The sequence below is a fragment of the Salvelinus alpinus genome, chromosome 2 (assembly GCF_045679555.1).
Source record: "Salvelinus alpinus chromosome 2, SLU_Salpinus.1, whole genome shotgun sequence".
NCBI lineage: Eukaryota > Metazoa > Chordata > Actinopteri > Salmoniformes > Salmonidae > Salvelinus > Salvelinus alpinus.
The window spans coordinates 108665126-108691123 of NC_092087.1; the positions used below are offsets into that span (position 1 = coordinate 108665126).

The 25998-nt window shown below is 41.1% G+C and overlaps 1 protein-coding gene across 2 annotated transcripts in view; it reads right to left on the reverse strand.

Moving 5' to 3' along the window:
• Positions 1-218: 218 nt before the first annotated feature.
• The window catches only part of LOC139547843 (zinc finger protein 271-like), an 87604-nt gene continuing 61824 nt past the window's right edge, over positions 219-25998 (reverse strand). Inside the window, exons 1-2 of one of the 2 annotated variants that reach the window (XM_071356983.1) lie at positions 17491-18127; positions 219-3752 (exon numbers count right to left, since the gene is read on the reverse strand). In XM_071356983.1, coding sequence (XP_071213084.1) covers positions 2050-3752; positions 17491-17821 — 2034 coding nt within the window. In that variant the 5' untranslated portion in view covers positions 17822-18127 and the 3' untranslated portion in view covers positions 219-2049. Of the gene's footprint in view, positions 3753-17490; positions 18128-25998 lie in introns of those variants that run through there. The other variant, XM_071356974.1, reaches the window with a different exon arrangement.

The window sequence follows — 25998 nt, forward strand, 5'->3', positions numbered from 1 at the left end:
GATTAAAAAAAAAAACATTTTTTAACAAATGAACTAGGTTGGTTGAAAAGTGATACTAAACGTACATACCAGCACTATTTTGACAGTGGAAGATACACTGAATTGATACTGTTTTTCATACTAAGATGGACCAAGATCTGTGTTGCTTTTGCACATATTTTGTTCATTTGTTTTGCAAGAGTCTGATTGGTCAGTCATTGGGTTCATTTGTTTTGCAATATGTTCAAATCAAGCTTTATTTATACAGCACATTTCAGACATGGATGCAACTCAATGGCTTCACAGGAAAAAACAATGAAAATTAACAGATATATTTAGTACACAACATAAAAAACAGAAGACTAACAACTGAAAGACTAATGAGCATCCTATGGAAATGCCATTGATTAAAATATTAACAATATGATTCTATATCCGACCCAAAATATCAGCTTGTTTGACTCCATTGTTTGTTGTGACATTCCCCAGCAAGAAAACCAGAAATATTCCTTAAACAGAAGAGGGAACTAACAAAGAGTCACTGACAACAACCACAACTAAACAGGTGGGGTTTTAGGAGGGGCTCTGAAAGACACTATGGGGGTGTCCACTGAAAGTTGACTAGTAACAACTGGGACCTAAAAGACACCCACCATGAGACCCACTAAATCTGCCGAAGAAGAGGCAAACAAAAGAAAAACCCACACCAAACTTAAAGGAAGCAAACCAAAAAGGTGGAGCAACTAAAGGTGTTGACTCTCCACATCTATCAAGACAACTGGAGCACTGGGCCAGACACTCTTAAATAGAACCTGGACCAGCTCAGGTGAAACACCTTCCCACTAACGAGATGGACAAGCCAGCACAGGTGTAACACATACTGACTAACGAGGTGACACCAATCAGTGCGTCCTACGTGCTAACGAGCTATACGTGGTAACGCGCTATACGTGCTAACAAGCTATACGTGCTAAAGTCCAACCTCAAAACATAAATGGAAAAGCCAAAGTCTGTAACACCTTCCCCCTTAAGACAACAAATATATCCTACATTTATGACTCAATTTATTAGGATTGTTAATAAAATTGATTATAGACCGATTTATTATACTGCGTCCATGTGTATAAGCTGCAAGTACGTTGAAATTAAATAGTTTTTTACACTTTCAAGTAAAACCAAACTTATATTGTACGTCGGTCATAGTCTTATTTTCAACGACAGTTTGCTAGGTGGGATATCCCCAATGTCACAGTTTGCTAGGTGGGATATCCCCAATGTCACAGTTTAAACGTGTCCAAATCAATAGTCCAAATGCAGAAACAGTTTGTGATAAATTGAAAACCTAAACATAAAATGTACTATATACACAAACATCTGCCACAATAATCATATTACTTAAACAAGCACCTTATAAACTGCACAAGCACCAAAAACGCTGTTGTTTTGACAAGTAGCAATAAATCACTGATATCGATTAGGGGGGAAATCAGGTTGTACTTGCTGTTGAAACTAACACAACTAAAAAAACACATGGAAATGGGAAATATATTTTACCTCACTAGTTAGAGGACAACCTGCAGAAGACAGTCAGCTACATTTTGGAGTGATGCATTTAAATGTAGGGGTCACTATACAAAGGAACGCAACACTTATTTGTAATCACTCATCGATATCATGTTGAAATCATTTGTGCAAGAGGAGGGAGATGAGGTTGCACATCCTGTTAAAACTAACAGCTCAAAAACCACACGGAATCTGGGAATAATGTGAACATCCCTGGTTAGTGGACAACTTGTAGAAAACAGCTCGCTACATTTTGAGGTGTTGCATTTTGATTCAAGTGGGTCACCAACATGGTAAGTGTAACACAGCTCTTTTATTGTCACTTTTTTGTTAAATAACATAAATAGTACTCTTTCAAGAGCCTGGATTTTTCCCAAGGCTGAAATCAATTGAATGGGGCAAACGTTTAGGGTTCTACATTGTGAAATTCCTAAAAATACTCCTTCTACATTGTTAAAAACATTCTACAATGTGACATTAATTCATTGATATCATGAAACAATTCCTTCATGTATGTATTTTCTGATGTTTGATCAGAGAACTTTTATCAGAGTATTTCTTGTCACACTGATCACAGCTATAAGGCTTCTCTCCTGTGTGTATTCTCTGGTGCAGAGTCAGAGTTCTAGTTGCAGCAAAACTCTTCCCACATTGACCACAGCTATAAGGTTTCTCTCCTGTGTGTGTTCTCTGGTGTTGAGTCAGAGTTCTATATGCAGCAAAACTCTTCCCACATTGATCACAGCTATAAGGTTTCTCTCCTGTGTGTATTCTCTGGTGCACTGTCAGCTCTCCAGATTGACTAAAACTCTTCCCACATTGATCACAGCTATAAGGTTTCTCTCCTGTGTGTGTTCTCTGGTGTATAGTCAGATTATCAGATCTAGTAAAACTCTTCCCACATTGATCACAGCTGTAAGGTTTCTCTTCTGTGTGTGTTCTCTGGTGCACTGTCAGTGCTCCAGATCGAAGAAAACTCTTGCCACATTGAACACAGCTATAAGGCTTCTCTCCTGTGTGTATTCTCTGGTGCAGAGTCAGAGTTCTAGTTGCAGCAAAACTCTTCCCACATTGACCACAGCTATAAGGTTTCTCTCCTGTGTGTATTCTCTGGTGTTGAGTCAGAGTTCTAGTTGCAGCAAAACTCTTCCCACATTGACCACAGCTATAAGGTTTCTCTCCTGTGTGTATTCTCTGGTGTTGAGTCAGAGTTCTAGTTGCAGCAAAACTCTTCCCACATTGACCACAGCTATAAGGTTTCTCTCCTGTGTGTATTCTCTGGTGCACTGTCAGCTCTCCAGATTGACTAAAACTCTTCCCACATTGATCACAGCTATAAGGTTTCTCTCCTGTGTGTGTTCTCTGGTGTATAGTCAGATTGCCAGATCTAGTAAAACTCTTCCCACATTGATCACAGCTGTAAGATTTCTCTCCTGTGTGTGTTCTCTGGTGCACTGTCAGCTCTCCAGATCGAAGAAATCTCTTCCCACATTGACCACAGCTATAAGGCTTCTCTCCTGTGTGTATTCTCTGGTGCAGAGTCAGAGTTCTAGTTGCAGCAAAACTCTTCCCACATTGTCCACAGCTATAAGATTTCTCTCCTGTGTGTATTCTCTGGTGTTGAGTCAGCTCTCCAGATTGACCAAAACTTTTCCCACATTGACCACAGCTATAAGATTTCTCTCCTGTGTGTGTTCTCTGGTGTTGAGTCAGAGTTCTATATGCAGCAAAACTCTTCCCACATTGATCACAGCTATAAGGTTTCTCTCCTGTGTGTGTTCTCTGGTGTAATACCAGATGGCCAGATTGACCAAAACACTTCCCACATTGACCACAGCTGTAGGGTTTCTCTCCTGTGTGTGTTCTCTGGTGTTGAGTCAGAGTCCCAAATGCAGCAAAACTCTTCCCACATAGATCACAAATATAAAATTTCTCTCCTGTGTGTATTCTCTGGTGTTGAGTCAGAGTCCCATATGCAGCAAAACTCTTCCCACATTGACCACAGCTAAAAGGTTTCTCTCCTGTGTGTATTCTCTGATGAATTTTAATGCCTGACGAGGTGAATCTCTTCCCACAGTCAGAGCAGCAGTGAGTTCTCTTCCCTGTGGATCTCTGCAGGATTTCTGATCTGGAGAGACTCTTCTCTGCCTCTTCAGCATCATGAGGTTGTTGAGGATCCCCAGAGGATCCACGATAGTGAAGTATCTCTCCTGTGTGAACAACAAAGTCAGACAGATGATTAAAGGCCCACAACAGCGGTAATCCACTGTAAAAGGTGATGCCAACAGAGTAGCCATGATGTTGTACAACAATTGATGTCTGTAATGAATGTTAAAATTATTTAACAATCGTCTTAAAATGAGCAAGAACAGTCATATTTTGTCTTGTTTTCACATTAGTAGTAACATCAAGGATTGTAGGCTAGAAATAAGTTATTCATGTTCAACTCTAAGCAGTGTGCCAGACGACTTTTGGTCTCCAATATAGGACCCTTTCTGTGTTTGCTAAAATTGTGGCACGAGGGCGATGCAACACAACTTGATTGTAGAAACTCCTCCCTGATAATGAGGAAACCACTAGTTATGGATGTAGTATATCTGGTAATGAGGAAACCACTAGTTATGGATGTAGTATATCTGGTAATGAGGAAACCACTAGTTATGGATGTAGTATATCTGGTAATGAGGAAACCATAAGTTATGGATGTAGTATATCTGGTAATGAGGAAACCACTAGTTATGGATGTAGTATATCTGGTAATGAGGAAACCACTAGTTATGGATGTAGTATATCTGGTAATGAGGAAACCACTAGTTATGGACCTACTGTAGAACCCATAACTTCACCAAACAATAACATAGACCTACTGTAGGACCCATAAGTTCACCTAACAACAACATAGACCTACTGTAGGACCCATAACTTCACCTAACAACAACATAGACCTACTGTAGGACCCATAACTTCACCTAAAAACAACATAGACCTACTGTAGGACCCATAACTTCACCAAACAACAAATATAGGAAAATAGCTCTGTGTGTTGTACAATAGCCTATCCATCAAGGAACAGTTCTCTACACATTATGAGCTAAGTATCTCTGTGTCTAAACAGACTAACGAGACCCTACTGTAAATCAAGCAGACAATAACACTATAAACATCAATTTGTTAGTGATGTTGGATCCAACGTGGAGCACGGCATAACTGTCTTTACCAGAGTAATGAATGAAGAAGCACTTTGGTTGTTGTTGCATGTTGTGATGTTTGTCATTTGACTGTCATTCAGAAAATGATTTCCTGGATCAGCTGATGATAGTTGAACATGTGACTAACTAAACAGCTACAGTATTAAGAATGATGTGTAATTATTGAAAAACCACGTTAATGACAGTATCCATTTGGGTGTTGTCAATAAAGTTAAGGGGACTTTCGGTTAGAACCATTGGATTTAGCAAACTCTGAAATGATTGAAAACTGTTTTCCCAGCGTAACATAAGGAGACACTAAATGTGACGTAGTTAGAGAGCATTTCAGAGATCTGAATACAAAAAACTGTCCCACTGCAAGATCCAGTATTTAAGTTGAAGTTCATCATATGACAAGCGTAACGTTATGACTATAACTACTGTTCCCTGAAGGAGGGAAACTAGGTACAACATACTATTAAATCCACATGTTATCCACGCCTTCCTGGAATCCCTGTCTTCCACAGGTGATGAGCGTGAGGCTTGGATTTATTCCTTCAATTTAATACCGCTCTTCACCGACCCAGGAAGGGGTGGGGCCAATCAGGTGTTGTACCTCGTTTCCCTCCTTGAGGAAACAGTAATTATAGTCAAAGTTACACTTCCTTACAGTCGGTCAACTTCGGTACAACATACTATGGAGAAATAGATTCATTCCCCATGCCGACCCAAACGGATACTAAATGAAACGACCCATGGCAGATCACCCAGACCTTACCCCGCAAGATGCGTCAGTTTATTCATTCTTTCGTTTGAAACACTCCTGTCAATGTTGAGTAAGGACGCACACCTGATTACCCATATAGAAGTAGGATTAGTCTACCTGGTTACACATATAGAAGTAGGACTAGTCTACCTGATTACACATACAGAAGTAGGACTAGTCTACCTGATTACACATATAGAAGTAGGACTAGTCTACCTGACTACACATACAGAAGTAGGACTAGTCTACCTGACTACACATACAGAAGTAGGACTAGTCTACCTGGTTACACATATAGAGGTAGGACTAGTCTACCTGGTTACACATATAGAAGTAGGACTAGTCTACCTGGTTACACATATAGAAGTAGGACTAGTCTACCTGGTCACACATATAGAAGTAGGACTAGTCTACCTGATTACACATACAGAAGTAGGACTAGTCTACCTGGTTACACATATAGAAGTAGGACTAGTCTACCTGATTACACATACAGAAGTAGGACTAGTCTACCTGATTACACATATAGAAGTAGGACTAGTCTACCTGACTACACATATAGAAGTAGGACTAGTCTACCTGACTACACATACAGAAGTAGGACTAGTCTACCTGACTACACATACAGAAGTAGGACTAGTCTACCTGACTACACATACAGAAGTAGGACTAGTCTACCTGACTACACATACAGAAGTAGGACTAGTCTACCTGGTTACACATATAGAGGTAGGACTAGTCTACCTGGTTACACATATAGAAGTAGGACTAGTCTACCTGGTTACACATATAGAAGTAGGACTAGTCTACCTGGTTACACATATAGAAGTAGGACTAGTCTACCTGGTTACACATATAGAAGTAGGACTAGTCTACCTGGTTACACATATAGAGGTAGGACTAGTCTACCTGGTTACACATATAGAAGTAGGACTAGTCTACCTGGTTACACATATAGCAGGAGGACTAGTCTACCTGGTTACACATATAGAAGTAGGACTAGTCTTCCTTCCCTGAGCGCAAATTAAGGCCTATAAATGTGCGCATTTGGGGATGTCTGATAGTATTTCAGATTGTCTTAACGCACCACCACTAATGAGTTGTGGAGCTTCTCAAAAAAAAAATGATTCAGCTTCTCCAACTAATTTTTATTAGAATCCATTACGAATGACAATAGTTGCTCAAAGTATTTGTAAATTATTTCCAGCTCTCGCCCTTTCGATAACCACTCAGCATTAAAGGGAAAAACGTAATGCTCTGATCCAGTGGAAATGTTATAAAATACCTGATTACTTCTTATCCTTTGCACAAATAGACGACAGATGTGTCTGTCCAGAACTCACTGGCCCGGGAAAACTGAGTGCCCAGAATATTTTATACAATGTTGCAAGTTTTGGAGGACCCAGTTGATAGTTGATAGAATGTTTCAAGTTCGTTGTTGACAGGCCATGTACAGCCAATGTGATTTATAGGATATTTATTTTTAAAATCGGGATATTTTCTACCTGCAGGCTGCAAATGTTTTTTGTTTGTTGGTTTCATGTAGGCTATTTTTACATAGTTGGCAATGGCAATAAAAGTTACTTTTAGATTTGTATAATTTTCATTTAGATAGAATGTAGATTAATCACAGATAATGATGTTGAGATAAAGACTATTATAATAATTATTACTATTATAAATTAAATGAAACTGTTCCAGTAAAATGTGAATATGAAAATCCTAACTGGCACCAGATCAGTAGAAATGGTCAGATAAATTGGCACCAAATGGAAAAGGTTGCTGACTGCTGGTGTAGCCTATTACCAGAAACTATAGGAGCATAACGACTGCTGGTGTAGTCTATTACCAGAAACTATAGGAGCAAAACGACTGCTGGTGTAGCCTATTACCAGAAACTATAGGAGCATAACGACTGCCAGTGTAATCTATTACCAGAAACTGTAGGAGCATAACGACTGCTGGTGTAGCCTATTACCAGAAACTGTAGGAGCATAACGACTGCTGGTGTAGCCTATTACCAGAAACTATAGGAGCATAACGACTGCTGGTGTAGCCTATTACCAGAAACTATAGGAGCATAACGACTGCTGGTGTAGCCTATTATCAGAAACTATAGGAGCATATGTCGGGTTCACCTAGGGGTCATAAAAGGGGTTGTACCCAAATGTTTGATGTATTAGAAAAAATTGTATTATGTTTATGTTTTATTAATAGAAGGGGAGGGGTTGAAAGACCCCTCCCTCCTTACATTTATAGGGTTTTAGACTACTGATTAACAATAGATATAGTCATTGTAGAAGTTTAGTATTGTTCTCTCTCTGCCTCATTATAAAGAGGCCCTTAGACAGAACAGGGGAGTGAATGAGATAAGACTAGGTAAACATTCCACAATGGGTCAACTGGGGGAAGGGGACATTTACTGCTATGTGTTTAGCTAACAATAAAGGGCCTGTTTATACAGCTTTGTAGGCATGGTTTTGGTCCCAGGAGTAGAGGATGATGATATTGGCAGTGACATCACCAGGGCGCGACTTAAGGTTTTAATAAAACCACTGGATACCCATTGGTGGGGGCAGAACTTACTCAGAAACATGCGTGCTATGTTCCTGTTTGTCAACTTCTGTCTGCAATTGCATTAATCAAGGTTTTGAATGATTTAATTAAAGATATTGTCATAATGCTAATTTCACCAATGAACCAATGATTGACAAAAAAGGACGTAAGGAACGAACCCTAACACATAACATCAGAATTTACGAAGGCCAGCAGCAGCGGGAGGAGTAGGCTAAAGAAGAAGTTTTTCTGATGGTTAGCCTTTTGAGAATACAGGGGGTGCTGTTTCAACTTCGACATTTTGCGTCTCCAAATTAAACTGCCTCGTACTCAATTCTTGCTCGTACAATATGCATATTATTATTACTATTGGATAGAAAACAATCTCTAGTTTCTAAAACCGTTTGAATTATGTCTGTGGGTGAACCAGAACTCTTTCTACAGCGAAAATCATGACAGGACATGCGAAGGTCAGAAAAATAGTCTCTGTTCTCAGATCAGTTTAAAGCTCTGTGTGTGCCCTATGGATCGAAATGAACTGCACCCGCCTTCCCCTGGATGTCAGTAACCAATGAGAAGTGGAATGGAGTCTCTACGTATTTCTCAGAGTTTATAAAAGGCAATGGAGTGACATGTCCTTTCTTTTGGACGCTCGCCAAGGCGCAAGAGAGGACATCAGAATGGCATGCTGAAAAGCTCTCGTTATCGGCCTAAGATATATCCGTCTGTGATTTAATCCGATATAGGTGTTAGAAAAATCATAACGAAGTTATTTGAAACCGATTTATATCAGTTTATGCGAGTATATTGCTATTTTCGGAATTTTCGTAGTATTGCGTTTGAGGATTTGGACATGTTGTGGCCACATAGCAATTGTTAGCTGCTAGTTCCGAAGTTGAAGACGACATTTTACAACAAAGCAACGATTCTTTTGGAGACACCTTGCCCAAGATTCTGATGGAAGCTCGTCCAAAAGTAAGAGCTATTTATGATTTTATTCCGTATTTATGTGGAAAAATTTAAACGCATTTTGTCGGCCATTATTGCGGCACTAGTCTGGCTGTAACGCACACTGTATGTCTAGTAACGTTAATTTAAAAAATCAGCGGTTGCATTAATAACCAATGCATCTTTCATTAGCTGTCCAACCTGTATTTTTTTAGTCAATCTAATCGATAAATAATCGTAAACTTAGGTGCCTTTCCAAGATGGCGCCGGCCAGAATGCATGCCATGTTTTGACAGATTACATTGCATAACCACGATTTGTGATGCTAAATATGCACATTTTCGAACAAACTCTATATGCATTGTGTAATATGATGTTACAGGACTGTCATCTGAAGAATTCTGAGAAGGTTAGTGAAAAAATTAATATATTTTGGTGGTGATAACGTTATCGCTCTTTTTGCCTTGAATCAATGCTGGGGTGATGTTAGCTCATGTGGTATGCTAATATAACGATATATTGTATTTTCGCTGTAAAACACTTAAAAAATCGGACATATTGGCTGGATTCACAAGATGTTGGGCTTTCATTTGCTGTACGCTGTGTATTTTTAAGAAATGTTTTATGATGAGTAATTAGGTAATACACGTTGCTCTCTGTAGTTATTCTAGTCGCTTTGGTGAGTTTTGTGATAGTGGCTGCAATGGTAAACTATGATTTATACCTGAAAAATGCAAATTTTTCTAAAAAAACATATGCTATACCATAAATATGTTATCAGACTGTCATCTTATGAAGTTGTTTCTTGGTTAGTGGCTATATATATCTTTATTTAGTCGAATTAGTGATAGCTACTGATGGAGTAAAAAACTGGTGGAGTAAAAAGTGGTGTCTTTTGCTAACGTGGTTAGCTAATAGATTTACATAGTGTCTTCCCTGTAAAACATTTTAAAAATCAGAAATGATGGCTGGATTCACAAGATGTTGGTCTTTCATTTGCTGTATGCTGTGTATTTTTCAGAAATGTTTTAGGATGAGTATTTTGGTAATTGACGTCGGTCTCTGTAATTATTCCGGCTGCTTCCAACGCTATTTCAGATTGCAGCTGCAATGTAGAACTGTGATTTATACCTGAAATATGCACATTTTTCTAAAAAAACATATGCTATACCATACATATGTTATCAGACTGTCATCTTATGAAGTTGTTTCTTGGTTAGTGGCTATATATATCTTTATTTAGTCGAAATTGTGATAGCTGCCCATGCAGGAAAAAAATGGTGGAGAAAAAAAAGTTGTGTCTTTTGCTATCGTGGTTAGCTAATAGATTTACATATTGTGTCTTCCCTGTAAAACATTTTAAAAATCAGAAATGATGGCTGGATTCACAAGATCTGTATCTTTCATCTGGTGTCTTGGACTTGTGATTTAATGATATTTAGATGCTAGTATTTACTTGTGACGCTATGCTAGGCTATGCTAGTCAGCTTTTTACTGTGGGGGGTGCTCCCGGATCCGGGATGGTGACTCGTGAGAAGTTAAGCTATCTTGTTTCAGAGGGGTGTCATCAATAGCCCATAATGACAGTGAAAACAGGTAAAAAACAGAAATACCTTATTTTCATAAGTATTCAGACCCTTCGCTATGAGACTCAAAATTGCTTTCAGGTGCATCTTGTTTCCATTAATCATCCTTGAGATGTATCTTCAACTGTATCTTCAAGTCCACCTGTGGTAAATTCAATTGATTGGATATGATTTGGAAGGCACACCTGTCTATATAAGGTCCCACAGTTGACAGTGCATGTCAGAGAAAAAAACAAGCAATGAGGTCGAAGGAATTGTCCGTAGAGCTCCGAGACAGGATTATGTCGAGGCACAGATCTGGGGAAGGGTACCAAAACAATTCTGCAGCATTGAAGGTCCCCAAGAACACAGTGGCCTCCATCATTTTTAAATGTAATACTCTTCCTAGTCACCTGGCCAAACTGGGCGATTGTGGGAGAAGGGCCTTGGTCAGGGAGGTGACCAAAAACCTGATGGTCACTGACAGAGCTCCAGAGTTCCTCTGTGGAGATGGGAAAACTTTTCAGAAGGACAACCATCTCTGCAGCACTCCAACAATCAGGCCTTTATGGTAGAGTGGCCAGACGGAAGCCACTCCTCAGTAAAAGACACATGACAGCCTGCTTGGAGTTTGCCAAAAGGAACCCAAAGGATGGATGGAATGGAAAAGGTCGCCGACTGCTGTTGTAGCTTATTACCAGAAACTATAGGAGCATAACATCAGAATTTACGAAGGCCAGCAGCAGCGGGTGGAGGAAGAGTTTCTTTCTGATGGTTAGGTTATCTTGATCTCTGGCTCCCGAGTCATTTGTGGGTCTTAATTATTTAATAAACAGCGTGCTTAAAGCATCAGACCAGTTCAGTACATATAGTTGATTTAATTAAAACACATGGGGCATGTCTATATATGGAAAAATACACGTTATAACATTTCTACCAATCGAAAGTGCCCTAGTGCATTCATTAAGTTCAGACCACTCCCCTTTTTACACATTTTGATATTGAGGACTACAGTATTTCAGGTATTGTTATTGGATGCATTTTATCACTTGTTAACGTTTTGTTGATGGTCCACTCTTGATGTTCTACACGTTAACAGTGTAGCTCCAGCCATTCCTACAGAACAACATTAAAGTGTAGAACCCCTTTACTGCATATTGGTTCAACGACTGCAGAGACGGTACTTACTGGGGTTAAACGGATCTCCAACCTCCTCTTCTTCCTCCAATGTGACAGTAATCTCCTGCTCCTCTTTCACATCCTTCTCCTCTTCTTTTACTGTAACTTCCTCCTCCTCTTTCACTCTGAACGCGTCCTCTTCTTTCACTGAAACGTCTTTCTCTTCTTCTTTCACTGTAACAGCCTCATCCTCTACTTCTTGTTTAACTGTGACATCCTCCTCTTCCTTCTCCTCTTTCACGACAATGTTCAGCCCCAGAGCTTCTTTCTCCGTCCAGCAGACCGCCTCTTCTTTAACAGGAGGGGAGTAGTTTAGGGAGCTCATGTTCGGGGATGTTAGCTAGCTAGCTATCATTAGCAACTAGGCTAGTGCTAACTTAACCAGCCAACTACTATAGCTGACTAATACAAAATAACGTAATATTAAATTAAATAGGTTAACAAGTAGATACGACCTAAGTGTGTCTAAAACACAGCAGCTAATATACACCGAAAGCGTATAAATAGCTTGAATCTTTCGGCTGTGTTGGCTAGCAAGCTACCGAGGTGGTTGACGAGCTGTTTATGAAGATTTTTTTTTTTACCACAGCATATTTAAGGCAGTTTCATTAAGTTATACTACATCTAAATAAGTAGCTAGCTACTGTAGGTCTATACTGCTCCTACACGGTGTAACAATACATCATGTAGATGTATATAATTAACAGACTAGGTCTATACTGCTCCTACATGGTGTAACAATACATCATGTAGATGCATATAATGAACAGACTAGGTCTATACTAGTCTGGTCTAGGTCTATACTGCTCCTACATGGTGTAACAATACATCATCTAGAAGTATATAATGAACAGACTAGGTCTATACTGCTCCTACACGGTGTAACAATACATCATGTAGATGTATATAATGAACAGACTAGGTCTATACTGCTCCTACATGGTGTAACAATACATCATGTAGATGTATATAATGAACAGACTAGGTCTATACTGCTCCTACACGGTGTAACAATACATCATGTAGATGTATATAATGAACAGACTAGGTCTATACTGCTCCTACACGGTGTAACAATACATCATCTAGATGTATATAATGAACAGACTAGGTCTATACTGCTCCTACATGGTGTAACAATACATCATGTATATAATGAACAGACTAGGTCTATACTGCTGCTACATTTTTTGTATTATAATTTTATATTTACTTAACCTTTATTTATCCAGGTCGGCCAGTTGAGAACAAGTTCTCATTTACAACTGCAACCTGGCCAAGATAAAGCAAAGCAGTGTGACAAAAACAGAGTTACACATAAACAAACGTACAGTCAATAACACCATAGAAAAATCTATATACAGTGTGTGCAAATGGAGTACGAAGGTAAGGCAATAAATAGGCCATAGTAGCGAAGTAATTACAATTTAGCAAATTAACACTGGAGTGATAAATGATGATGTGACGGGAATGGGAACAATCTTTGTTTGGTTTTAGAATGGCATTTTCCCCTCTTGAATTAGCAAGCACACTAGCGAAGTGGCGCGAAGCTCTCCATCGTCAACAAACGCAGACAACGCAACACGCCTAACGTCCCGAAAAAATGTCAATAATCTAATAAAACTATATTGAAAAAACATACTTTACGATGATAGTCACATTTATGAAATAAAATCAAAGCCGGAGATATTAGCCGTCTATAACGACAGCTTTTCAGAAGGCAATACCCGGTCCCTTCTCGCGCGTTCCAGAAAACAGGAAATTGGTGTCACGTCATGCCAAGAGCTCTTATTCAACCTCAGATCAAGTTATACACTACATTTCTTCTCTCCCTGCCTGTTGACATCTAGTGGAAGGCGTATGCAGTGCATGTCGACCAATAGAACACATGCAAATTAATAAACTGACCCTAGAACAGACTGCCTGATTTCAGATTTCTCACTTCCTGTCAGGAAGTTTGCTGCAAAATGAGTTCTGTTTTACTCACAGATATAATTCAAACGGTTTTAGAAACTAGAGAGTGTTTTCTATCCAATAGTAATAATAATATGCATATTGTACGAGCAAGAATTGAGTACGAGGCAGTTTAATTTGGGAACGAAATTTTTACAAAGTGAAAACAGCACCCCCTATTGAGAAAAGGTTAATGAACAGTCCAGCAGGCATCAGCTATGTAGCCAAGTGATCATAGGGTCCAGTGAACAGCAATATATGAACCAGTGAACAGCAATATATGAACCAGGGAAGCCATTAGGTAGTCGTTACTATGCTAGCCGGGAGCCGCGCCTGGGTCGAGGCTAACTAGTGCTATCTTCGGGACAAGGGTGTCACCGACGTCTGGCAAAGACCGGTTGAGGGCACATCTGACGGAATTGCGTTGGCAGACCAGTCGTGATGGATCGGCGGGGCTCTGTGTCGACAGAGGGTCCAGGCCAACTGGCAAAAGAGGTATTGTAGCTGGAGTAATTTTGTTTGCTAGCCGGGAGATGCACCTGGCTCGAGGCTAACTTGTGCTAGCTTCGGGACAAGGGCGTTAGCCACTATAGCCAATCCAGTGCAAAGGTCCAGAGCTTACGGCAGGAATGCGGTAATGTAGTGGCTTCTAGTCGTCTTAGTGAAGAGTCTGGGAGACATCAGCTGTGTAGCCGAGTGATCATAGGGTCCACTGAGCAGGCCGGGTGATGGGCCTGGCTCAAGGCTAGCTTAGGGGCTGGGCCACTCGGTGGCAGCTAGCTAGCTGCGATTAGCCGGTGTAATGGTCCAGAGCTTACGGCAGGAATACGGTGATGTAGTGGAGAAAAACAGTCCGATATGCTCAGGGTTGATATCGCGCAGTGCAGACTGGCAGGTATTATCCAGGCTAAAAGCGGCTGGTGTCTGAGCTAAAAAGGTAAAGGCCGCTAGCAGTGGCTAACAATGACTAAATAGCTAGTAGCTAATTAGCTTCTGATGGCTAGCTTCTGATGGAGGTTCTAGCTATAAGGTCTAAAAAAAAAATAGCAGATCCGTATCACATTGGGTGAGGCGGGTTGCCGGAAGGTATATGTAATTAAAAAAATGGAAAAAGAGATTGAAATATATTGCAATATATACAAAAAAAGATAACATTTACAACAACAAACACGTCTTACTGCTACACGCCATCTTGGATTACAAGATGACTCAGTTAAAAACCATTGGATTTAGCAAACTCTGAAATTATTTAGTATTTCTGTGCCCATGAAAACGGTTTCCCCAGCGTAACATAAGGAGCCACTAAATGATAAGTGGGTCGAGTGCATTTCAGAATACAAAAAAATTGTCCGACAGCAATATCCCGTATTTAAGTTGAAGTTCATCATATGACAAGCGTAACGTTATGACTATAACTACTGTTCCCTGAAGGAGGGAAACTAGGTACAACATACGATCAAATCCACGCCTTGCTGGAAGCCCCACCACCCACAGGTGATGAGAGGCGTGGATTTATTCTGCTCTTTAATACCGCTCTTCACCGACACAGGAAAGGGCGGGGACAAACAGGTGTTGTACCTCATTTCCCTCCTTCAGGGAAGTGCAATTATAATCAAAGTTACACTCCCTTTCAGTCATTCAACTTCGGTACAACATACTATGGGGAAATACAATCATTCCCGATGCTGACCCAAACGGATACTAAATGAAACAGCCCCCTGCAGACCACCCAGACCTGATCCTACAAGATGCGTCAGTTGTCAATTTATTCATTGTCTTTTGTTTGAAATAGTCTATCTATCTGTAGACTATTAGTCTACTACTGAAAACTTAAGTAGCAGAACGGCAGAATTTACGAAGTCCAGCAGCGGAGGGGCGAATGGTGTAGCCTATTACCAGAAACTATAGGAGCATAACGACTGCTGGTGTAGCCTATTACCAGAAACTATAGGAGCATAACGACTGCTGGTGTAGCCTATGACCAGAAACTATAGGAGCATAACGACTGCTGGTGTAGCCTATTACCAGAAACTATAGGAGCATAACGACTGCTGGTGTAGCCTATTACCAGAAACTATAGGAGCATAACATCAGAATTTACGAAGGCCAGCAGCAGCGGGAGGAGTAGGCTAAAGAAGAGGTTTTTCTGATGGTTAGGCTATCTTGTTTCAGAGGGGTGTCATCAATAGCCCATAATGACAAAGTGAAAACAGGTAAAAAAACAGAAATACCTTATTTACTTAATTATTCAGACCCTTTGCTATCAGACTTTTATTTGTTGGCTTTATGTAGGCTATTTTTTACATAGTTGGCAATAAAAGTTACTTTTAGATTTGTATAATTTTCATTTAGATTTAGATGGAATGTAGATTAATCACAGACAATGATTTTGAGAAACTATTATCAATGAAATTAAACTGTTTCAGTAAAATGTGCAAATGAAAATCATAACCGGCACGCAGATCGGTAGAAATGGTAAGATACATTTGCACTCCAAATGTAGGTTGCAGACTGCTTGTGTAGCCTATTACCAGCAACATCAGAATGTATGAAGGCCAGCAGGAGTTGGTTCAGGAAGAGTTTATTCTCTTCTGGTTGGGCGATATTGATGTAATGGCATGAAAATAAATTGGCTGAATATTATACAATGACTTATCAACAGCTCTAACAATTTGACCCCCACAGGAAATCTTCACTGGCAATTCTGGATGAATTCTAGAATATACTATATATCCTAGAAACCTGGTTAAACTATCATTATGACATCATGGATGAATTCTGGAATATACTATATATCCTAGAAACCTGGTTAAACTATTATTATGACATCATGGATGAATTCTAGAATATACTATATATCCTAGAAACCTGGTTAAACTATCACTATGACATCATGGATGAATTCTGGAATGTACTATATAGCCTAGAAACCTGGTTAAACTATCATTATGACATCATGGATGAATTCTAGAATATACTATATATCCTAGAAACCTGGTTAAACTATTATTATGACATCATGGATGAATTCTAGAATATACTATATATCCTAGAAACCTGGTTAAACTATCATTATGACATCATGGATGGCCAGTCCTTGTACTCATAGTGTAGTGAATACAGGGGGTAGCCCTGAGCTGAACTCAAACCTGGGTCCAGTGACTCAAGTTAACACCTTATAACTGTTACACCAAGATGTCTGAACTTCTTGACGAGGTCCCTAGGTTTTGGGTTAAGGTTGATACAATAGCTTTCTCTATGAATTTGAGAGTGGTTACATTTCTCCAACCCCCATCCCCCAAACCAAGTCTCTGGGCAGCCATTTTGTTTCTGTTTAAATCCTAGGTTGTCCCTTTAAAAAAGCCACACAACAAACAACCAATCTGCAGTTGAAACAATAACAAAGCTCTAATTCTACTACTGTTATGCTAATAAGATGATGATGGGGTTGGAGAAATGTAACTACTCTCAAATTCATAGACAGACCAATGGATGCAAGGACTGACCATCCATGATATCAACATTATAGTTTTAACCATGTTGAGGCTATACAGTGTTGATTTACATTGTTTCTAAACATTGGAGTAAAAAAAGCTTATTTGGGGTTCTGATGGGGTACAACAGTTTAACTAAGCTCATGAGGCATGTGTTATATTCTTCAATAATCAATGGCTATAAATAAATAATTTAAAAGTCCAAATATGGATGTAGCAATTGCAGATTTCCCATTTAACACCAAACATCAGTTCAACAACTGCAGAGTTTGTGCCTCTGTTTTTAAGACAGTACTTACGAGTGTTAATCAGGGAACGGTTTCTCAAAACCATCTTAAGGCTAAGTTCACCGTTAGAACCATCAGACACCTTAAGATGCGTTTGGGAAACCGGGACCAGATATCCAGTTTCCTTCTCTTCTTCCTCCTCCTTTTTCGATGTAACAGTCATCTCTTCCTCCTCTTTCACTCCATAAACTGCATCCTCCTCTCCTTTTACTGTAACATCCTCCTCCTCTTTCACTCTGAACGCGTCTTCCTCTTCTTTCACAGTAACGGCCTCACTCTCTACTTCTTGTTTTACTGTGATATCCTCATCTCCTTTAGCAGAGGAGTAGCTTAGTGACCGCATGGTCGGGGATGTTAGCTAGCAAGGCTAATGCTAACTTACCAAGCCCGCAAGCTGACTAATAACAACACCGTAAATATGAAATTAAATCGGATTACTAACTAGGCGACAGAAGTGGGTTTAAAACACTGTGGCTAATATACACTAAAGCGTCTAAAGAGCTATATTGGTTCGGCTATTTTGTCTAGCAAGCTACCGAGGTGTCTGACTAACTATTGTTGCTGCTGCTGAAAGACGCGTTCGGTCCACTAGATTATACGTCACACCAACAGCATAACCTTAAAGTCGCAGACCGCCATCTGCTGACTGGAGTGGGTAACGCAGTTGAGTAAAATGAATATTTTATCTTCAGACAACAAGTTAAAATGTATAAAGTTGACATTACATCATAAAATCCACGTTTTAAATCATACATTAGCAATTTATGTTTTAGGAACTACTGTTGTTGGTTTGGTGTCAAGTAAGCCTCTCTTTATATGTTATTTGCCAAATCCCAGATTTCCATGTGGGTTTTATGCTAAAGTTCCCTCTTTCAAGTTGGTATCTAACTGGAAAATGCATCTTCTTTAGGAGTGCTATTTTTACCCTGTCGACTACTGATTATTCATCCACACTGTGTGTCTCATCAATGCAGGTCATTTATGACAAATGTATAAAGTACATGTTTTATAAACTCATGAACACCAGCCAGTTTATCAGCCCGGTTTTGTTAGTTTAGGTGTATTATACTTCTTCGCCACCAGAGGGGGACATTGAGTAAATCTTCAGGTTAATTTGATATATTTTGATAGTAAAATGGATGACAGTTTATTCTGATGTAGTGAATATGAGACACATGGAAACAATGTATTCATTTTATTATAGTAAATTAGGAATTAGTAGGAATTGTTAAATCCACTATACGATCACAATGACTTTGATAGACATTTCAATATTTTTTTTGTTCGAATATTATAGGGCAGATTAATGGAGAATTGCTGTGGGAGTGCTATTTATATCCCGTCACTACTGATCATTCATCCATACTGTGTGTGTCCCATCATTGCAGCTTTGGAAATAAATGAACTATCCATCCATTGCTCCTTCCTGTGTTGACTCACTGACTTGAGAGACCAGGAAGGTCACACTAGCTCGATAGGTTGATATCTAGCTCAAGCTTCACCTCATGCTTTTCATGAACTGTGTGGTTGTGTTATCTAGTGGGAACCCGTTAGCACGGTAGGCTCTGGTGCCTTCTTGCCGTGGGCTCAAAATGACAGAGGAAATCAACCTGCTTGCTCCTTTTTGTTTTGTCAACTTTTCGATATGGATGTTATGTTTGATACCGGAGGTATCATTGAATTGAATTGAATCATTGCATTGAAAGCAGTAAACTTTTTTTGTGTTGATGCCTGTATCACTTTATCAGCAGCACGTGATCAATGACGTCTGAAGCTTCGTTTCATCGAACAACCACCTGATTGGTTTGGTATTGGGCTGGTTCGACACTGCAGGCGACTGACTGATCTACAAATCACCTTACATCATAAATAACTACTCATTATTATTTATAAATCAGTCAGCCAGTCACCATTTACCCACAATGCAGCATGGATTTGATGCTCTCAAACACGGCCAGTGGTTTAATATTTGACATAATGGCTACGCTGCTACGGCGTGTGACTTCATGACATAAATGACATAAAGGCTATGCTGCTACGGTGTGGGATGTCATCTATAATAATGACATAAAGGCTATGCTGCTACGGTGTGGGATGTCATCTATAATAATGACATAAAGGCTATGCTGCTACGGTGTGGGATGTCATCTATAATAATGACATAAAGGTTATGCTGCTACGGTGTGGAATGTCATCTATAATAATGACATAAAGGCTATGCTGCTACGGTGTGGGATGTCATCTATAATAATGACATAAAGGCTATGCTGCTACGGTGTGGGATGTCATCTATAATAATGACATAAAGGCTTTGCTGCTACGGTGTGGGATGTCATCTATAATAATGACATAAAGGCTATGCTGCTACGTGCTACGGTGTGGGATGTCATCTATAATAATTTATCTGTTATAAATTCTGTGTTGCTCAAAGCCTTGAGTAATTAACCTATTTTTGAGACTATTGGCTGGAAAGCGTCAATGCTTCAGGAAGCTTTGTTTCACCATCATGGAATCTATCTATTTTGGATGTTGGGGATTTTCCCTGCCATCATTCTGTATGTCTCTTTTGATCTGCAGTCATGTTTTAGTTGGGTTTTGTTAGTTGGGTTCTAACTGGTCTCCATTAGTTGGGCTCCAGCTTGCTGACCATAGTGTCACGAACCGGCTCGAAGACCGTGACAAAAAGTGAGACAACGTGGAGATAAAGAATAACAAAATATATTTATTAACTGAAGTAAAGTAAATACAATTAACACTGCTGTGTGTTTAGTCAGTAGTGTAAGTGATTGGTCACGTGTTTTTCATGTGATAATGAGGGGTGTTGAAAGGTGCCAACAGAAACAACCAAAATCTGTCTGTGTCTGCATGGAGAGAGTCTCCTCAACGACTGGGGAAGAGGTGCATTTATCCTGGGACACACCCGAGCCCAAACAACCAAAATCTGTCTGTGTCTGCATGGAGAGAGTCTCCTCAATGACTGGGGAAGAGGTGCATTTATCCTGGGACACACCAGAGCCCAAACAACCAAAATCTGTCTGTGTCTGCATGGAGAGAGTCTCCTCAATGAAGGGGGAAGAGGTGCATTTATCCTGGGACACACCCGAGCCCAGGTGTGTCCCATTTCACTGAAGACCCTCCCGGCTCCGCCCACCGACATCCTATTAAGGAAAACAAGAGCAAAGAGAAATAATTCTGCAGACAGAGTGGGAGGGTCGTCACAGCAGTCTGGTGATATACCAGGGACTATGCATGCAGTTAGGTTTGTATGCAGTCTGGTGATATACCAGGGACTGAGGATGCAGTCTGGTGATATACCAGGGACTGAGGATGCAGTCTGGTGATATACCAGGGACTGGGGATGCAGTTAGGTTTGTATGCAGTCTGATGATATACCAGGGACTATGCATGCAGTTAGGTTTGTATGCAGTCTGGTGATTTACCAGGGACTATGCATGCAGTTAGGTTTGTACAGTCTGGTGATATACCAGGGACTGGGGATGCAGTTAGGTTTGTATGCAGTCTGGTGATATACCAGGGACCATGCATGCAGTTAGGTTTGTATGCAGTCTGGTGATATACCAGGGACTGGGGATGCAGTTAGGTTTGTATGCAGTCTGGTGATTTACCAGGGACTGGGGATGCAGCTAGGTTTGTATGCAGTCTGGTGATATACCAGGGACTATGGATGCAGTTAGGTTTGTATGCAGTCTGGTGATATACCAGGGACTATGGATGCAGCTAGGTTTGTATGCAGTCTGGTGATATACCAGGGACTATGGATGCAGCTAGGTTTGTACAGTCTGGTGATATACCAGGGACTGGGGATGCAGTTAGGTTTGTATGCAGTCTGGTGATATACCAGGGCCTGGGGATGCAGTTAGGTTTGTATGCAGTCTGGTGATATACCAGGGACTATGGATGCAGCTAGGTTTGTACAGTCTGGTGATATACCAGGGACTGGGGATGCAGCTAGGTTTGTATGCAGTCTGGTGATATACCAGGGACTATGCATGCAGTTAGGTTTGTATGCAGTCTGGTGATATACCAGGGCCTGGGGATGCAGTTAGGTTTGTATGCAGTCTGGTGATATACCAGGGCCTGGGGATGCAGTTAGGTTTGTATGCAATCTGGTGATATACCAGGGACTGGGGATGCAGTTAGGTTTGTATGCAGTCTGGTGATATACCAGGGCCTGGGGATGTAGTTAGGTTTCCATGCAGTCTGGTGATATACCAGGGCCTGGGGATGCAGTCAGGTTTGTATGCAGTCTGGTGATATACCAGGTACTATGCATGCAGTTAGGTTTGTATGTAGTCTGGTGATATACGAGGGACTATGCATGCAGTTAGGTTTGTACAGTCTGGTGATATACCAGGGACTATGCATGTAGTTAGGTTTGTATGCAGTCTGGTGATATACCAGGGACTATGCATGCAGTTAGGTTTGTATGCAGTCTGGTGATATACCAGGGACTGGTGATGCAGTTAGGTTTGTATGCAGTCTGGTGATATACCAGGGCCTGGGGATGCAGCTAGGTTTGTATGTAGTCTGGTGATATACCAGGGACTATGCATGCAGTTAGGTCTGTATGCAGTCTGGTGATATACCAGGGACTATGCATGCAGTTAGGTCTGTATGCAGTCTGGTGATATACCAGGGACTATGCATGCAGTTAGGTTTGTATGCAGTCTGGTGATATACCAGGGACTGGTGATGCAGTTCAATCAATTTTATTTTATATAGCCCTTCGTACATCAGCTAATATCTCGAAGTGCTGTACAGACACCCAGCCTAAAACCCCAAACAGCTAGTAATGCAGGTGTAGAAGCACGGTGGCTAGGAAAAACTCCCTAGAAAGGCCAAAACCTAGGAAGAAACCTAGAGAGGAACCAGGCTATGAGGGGTGGCCAGTCCTCTTCTGGCTGTGCCGGGTGGACATTATAACAGAACTATGCCAAGATGTTCAAAAATGTTCATAAGTGACAAGCATGGTCAAATAATAATCATGAATAATTTTCAGTTGGCTTTTCATAGCCGATCATCAAGAGTTGAAAAACAACAGGTCTGGGACAGGTGGCGGTTCCATAACCGCAGGCAGAACAGCTGAAACTGGAATAGCAGCAAGGCCAGGCGGACTGGGGACAGCAAGGAGTCACCACGGGCGGCAGTCCCGACGCATGGTCCTAGGGCCCAGGTCCTCCGAGAGAAAGAAAGAGAGAAGGAGAAAATTAGAGAGAGCCAAGATTTTCAAAATTTCCATAAATGACAAGCATGGTCAAATAATAATCAGGAATAAATCTCAGTTGGCTTTTCATAGCCGATCATTAAGAGTTGAAAACAGCAGGTCTGGGACAGGTAGGGGTTCCATGACCGCAGGCAGAACAGTTGAAACTGGAATAGCAGCAAGGCCAGGCGGACTGGGGACAGCAAGGAGTCACCACGGCCGGTAGTCCCGACGTATGGTCCTAGGGCTCAGGTCCTCCGAGAGAAAGAAAGAGAGAAGGAGAAAATTAGAGAGAGCCAAGATTTTCAAAATGTTCATAAATGACAAGCATGGTCAAATAATAATCAGGAATAAATCTCAGTTGGCTTTTCATAGCCGATCATTAAGAGTTGAAAACAGCAGGTCTGGGACAGGTAGGGGTTCCGTAACCACAGGCAGAACAGTTGAAACTGGAATAGCAGCAAGGCCAGGCGGACTGGGGACAGCAAGGTGTCATCATGCCCGGTAGTCCTGACGTATGGTCCTAGGGCTCAGGTTCTCAGAGAGAAAGAGAGAACGAGAGAATTAGAGAGAGCATACTTAAATTCACACAGGACACTGGATAAGACAGGAGAAGTACTCCAGGTAACCAACTGACCCTAGCCCCCCGACACAAACTACTGCAGCATAAATACTGGAGGCTGAGACAGGAGCGGTCAGGAGACACTGTGGCCCCATCCGAAGAAACCCCCGGACAGGGCCAAATAGGAAGGATATAACCCCACCCACTTTGCCAAAGCACAGCCCCCGCACCACTAGAGGGAAATCCTCAACCACCAACTTACAATCCTGAGACAAGGCCGAGTATAGCCCACAAAGGTCTCCACCACAGCACAAACCAAGGGGGGGCGCCAACCCAGACAGGAAGATCACGTCAGTAACTCAACCCACTCAAGTGACGCACCCCTCCTAGGGACGGCATGAAAGAGCACCAGCAAGCCAGTGACTCAGCCCCTGTAACAGGGTTAGAGGCAGAGAATCCCAGTGGAGAGAGGGGAACCGGCCTGGCAGAGACAGCAAGGGCGGTTCGTTGCTCCAGAGCCTTTCCGTTCACCTTCACACTCCTGGGCCAGGCTACACTCAATCATATGACCTACTGAAGAGATAAGTCTTCAGTAAAGACTTAAAGGTTGAGACCGAGTCTGCGTCTCTCACATGGGTAGGCAGACTGTTCCATAAAAATGGAGATCTATAGGAGAAAGCCCTGCCTCCCGCTGTTTGCTTAGAAATTCTAGGGACAATTAGGAGGCCTGCGTCTTGTGACCGTAGCGTACGTATTGGTATGTACGGCAGGACCAACTCGGAAAGATAGGTAGGAGCAAGCCCATGTAACGCTTTATAGGTTAACAGTAAAACCTTGAAATCAGCCCTTGCCTTAACAGGAAGCCAGTGTAGGGAAGCTAGCACTGGAGTAATATGATCAAATTTCTTGGTTCTAGTCAGGATTCTAGCAGCCGTATTTAGCACTAACTGAAGTTTATTTAGTGCTTTATCCGGGTAGCCGGAAAGTAGAGCATTGCAGTAGTCTAACCTAGAAGTAACAAATGCATGGATTAATTTTTCTGCATCATTTTTGGACAGAAAATTTCTGATTTTTGCAATGTTACGTAGATGGAAAAAAGCTGTCCTTGAAACAGTCTTGATATGTTCGTCAAAAGAGAGATCAGGGTCAAGAGTAACGCCGAGGTCCTTCACAGTTTTATTTGAGACGACTTTACAACCATCAAGATGAATTGTCAGATTTAACAGAAGATCTCTTTGTTTCTTGGGACCTAGAACAAGCATCTCTGTTTTGTCCGAGTTTAAAAGTAGAAAGTTTTCAGCCATCCACTTCCTTATGTCTGAAACACAGGCTTCTAGCGAGGGCAATTTTGGGGCTTCACCATGTTTCATTGAAATGTACAGCTGTGTGTCATCCGCATAGCAGTGAAAGTTAACATTATGTTTTCGAATAACATCCCCAAGAGGTAAAATATATAGTGAAAACAATAGTGGTCCTAAAACGGAACCTTGAGGAACACCGAAATGTACAGTTGATTTGTCAGAGGACAGACCATTCACAGAGACAAACTGATATCTTTCCGACAGGTAAGATCTAAACCAGGCCAGAACTTGTCCGTGTAGACCAATTTGGGTTTCCAGTCTCTCCAAAAGAATGTGGTGATCGATGGTGTCAAAGGCAGCACTAAGGTCTAGTAGCACGAGGACAGATGCAGAGCCTCGGTCTGACGCCATTAAAAGGTCATTTACCACCTTCACAAGTGCAGTCTCAGTGCTATGATGGGGTCTAAAACCAGACTGAAGCATTTCGTATACATTATTTGTCTTCAGAAAGGCAGTGAGTTGCTGCGCAACAGCTTTTTCTAAAATCTTTGAGAGGAATGGAAGATTCGATATAGGCCGATAGTTTTTTATATTTTCCGGGTCAAGGTTTGGCTTTTTCAAGAGAGGCTTTATCACTGCCACTTTTAGTGAGTTTGGTACACATCCGGTGGATAGAGAGCTGTTTATTATGTTCAACATAGGAGGGCCAAGCACAGGAAGCAGCTCCTTCAGCAGTTTAGTAGGAATAGGATCCAGTATGCAGCTTGAAGGTTTAGAGGCCATGATTATTTTCATCATTGTGTCAAGAGATATAGTACTAAAACACTTAAGTGTCTCTCCCGATCCCAGGCCCTCGCAGAGCTGTGCAGATCCAGGACAGCTAAGCCCTGGAGGAATACGCAGATTCAAAGAGGAGTCCGTAATTTGCTTTCTAATGGTCATGATCTTTTCCTCAAAGAAGTTCATGAATTTATTACTGCTGAAGTGAAAGCCATCCTCTCTTGGGGAATGCTGCTTTTTAGTTAGTTTCGCAACAGTATCAAAAATAAATTTTGTATTGTTCTTATTTTCCTCGATTAAGTTGGAAAAGTAGGATGAGCGAGCAGCAGTGAGGGCTCTTCGGTACTGCACGGTACTGTCTTTCCAAGCTAGTCGGAAGACTTCCAGTTTGGTGTGGCGCCATTTCCGTTCCAATTTCCTGGAAGCTTGCTTCAAAGCTCGGGTATTTTCTGTATACCAGGGAGCTAGTTTCTTATGACAAATGTTTTTCGTTTTTAGGGGTGCAACTGCATCTAGGGTATTGCGCAAGGTTAAATTGAGTTCCTCAGTTAGGTGGTTAACTGATTTTTGTCCTCTGACGTCCTTGGGTAGGCAGAAGGAGTCTGGAAGGGCATCAAGGAATTTTTGTGTTGTCTGAGAATTTATAGCACGAC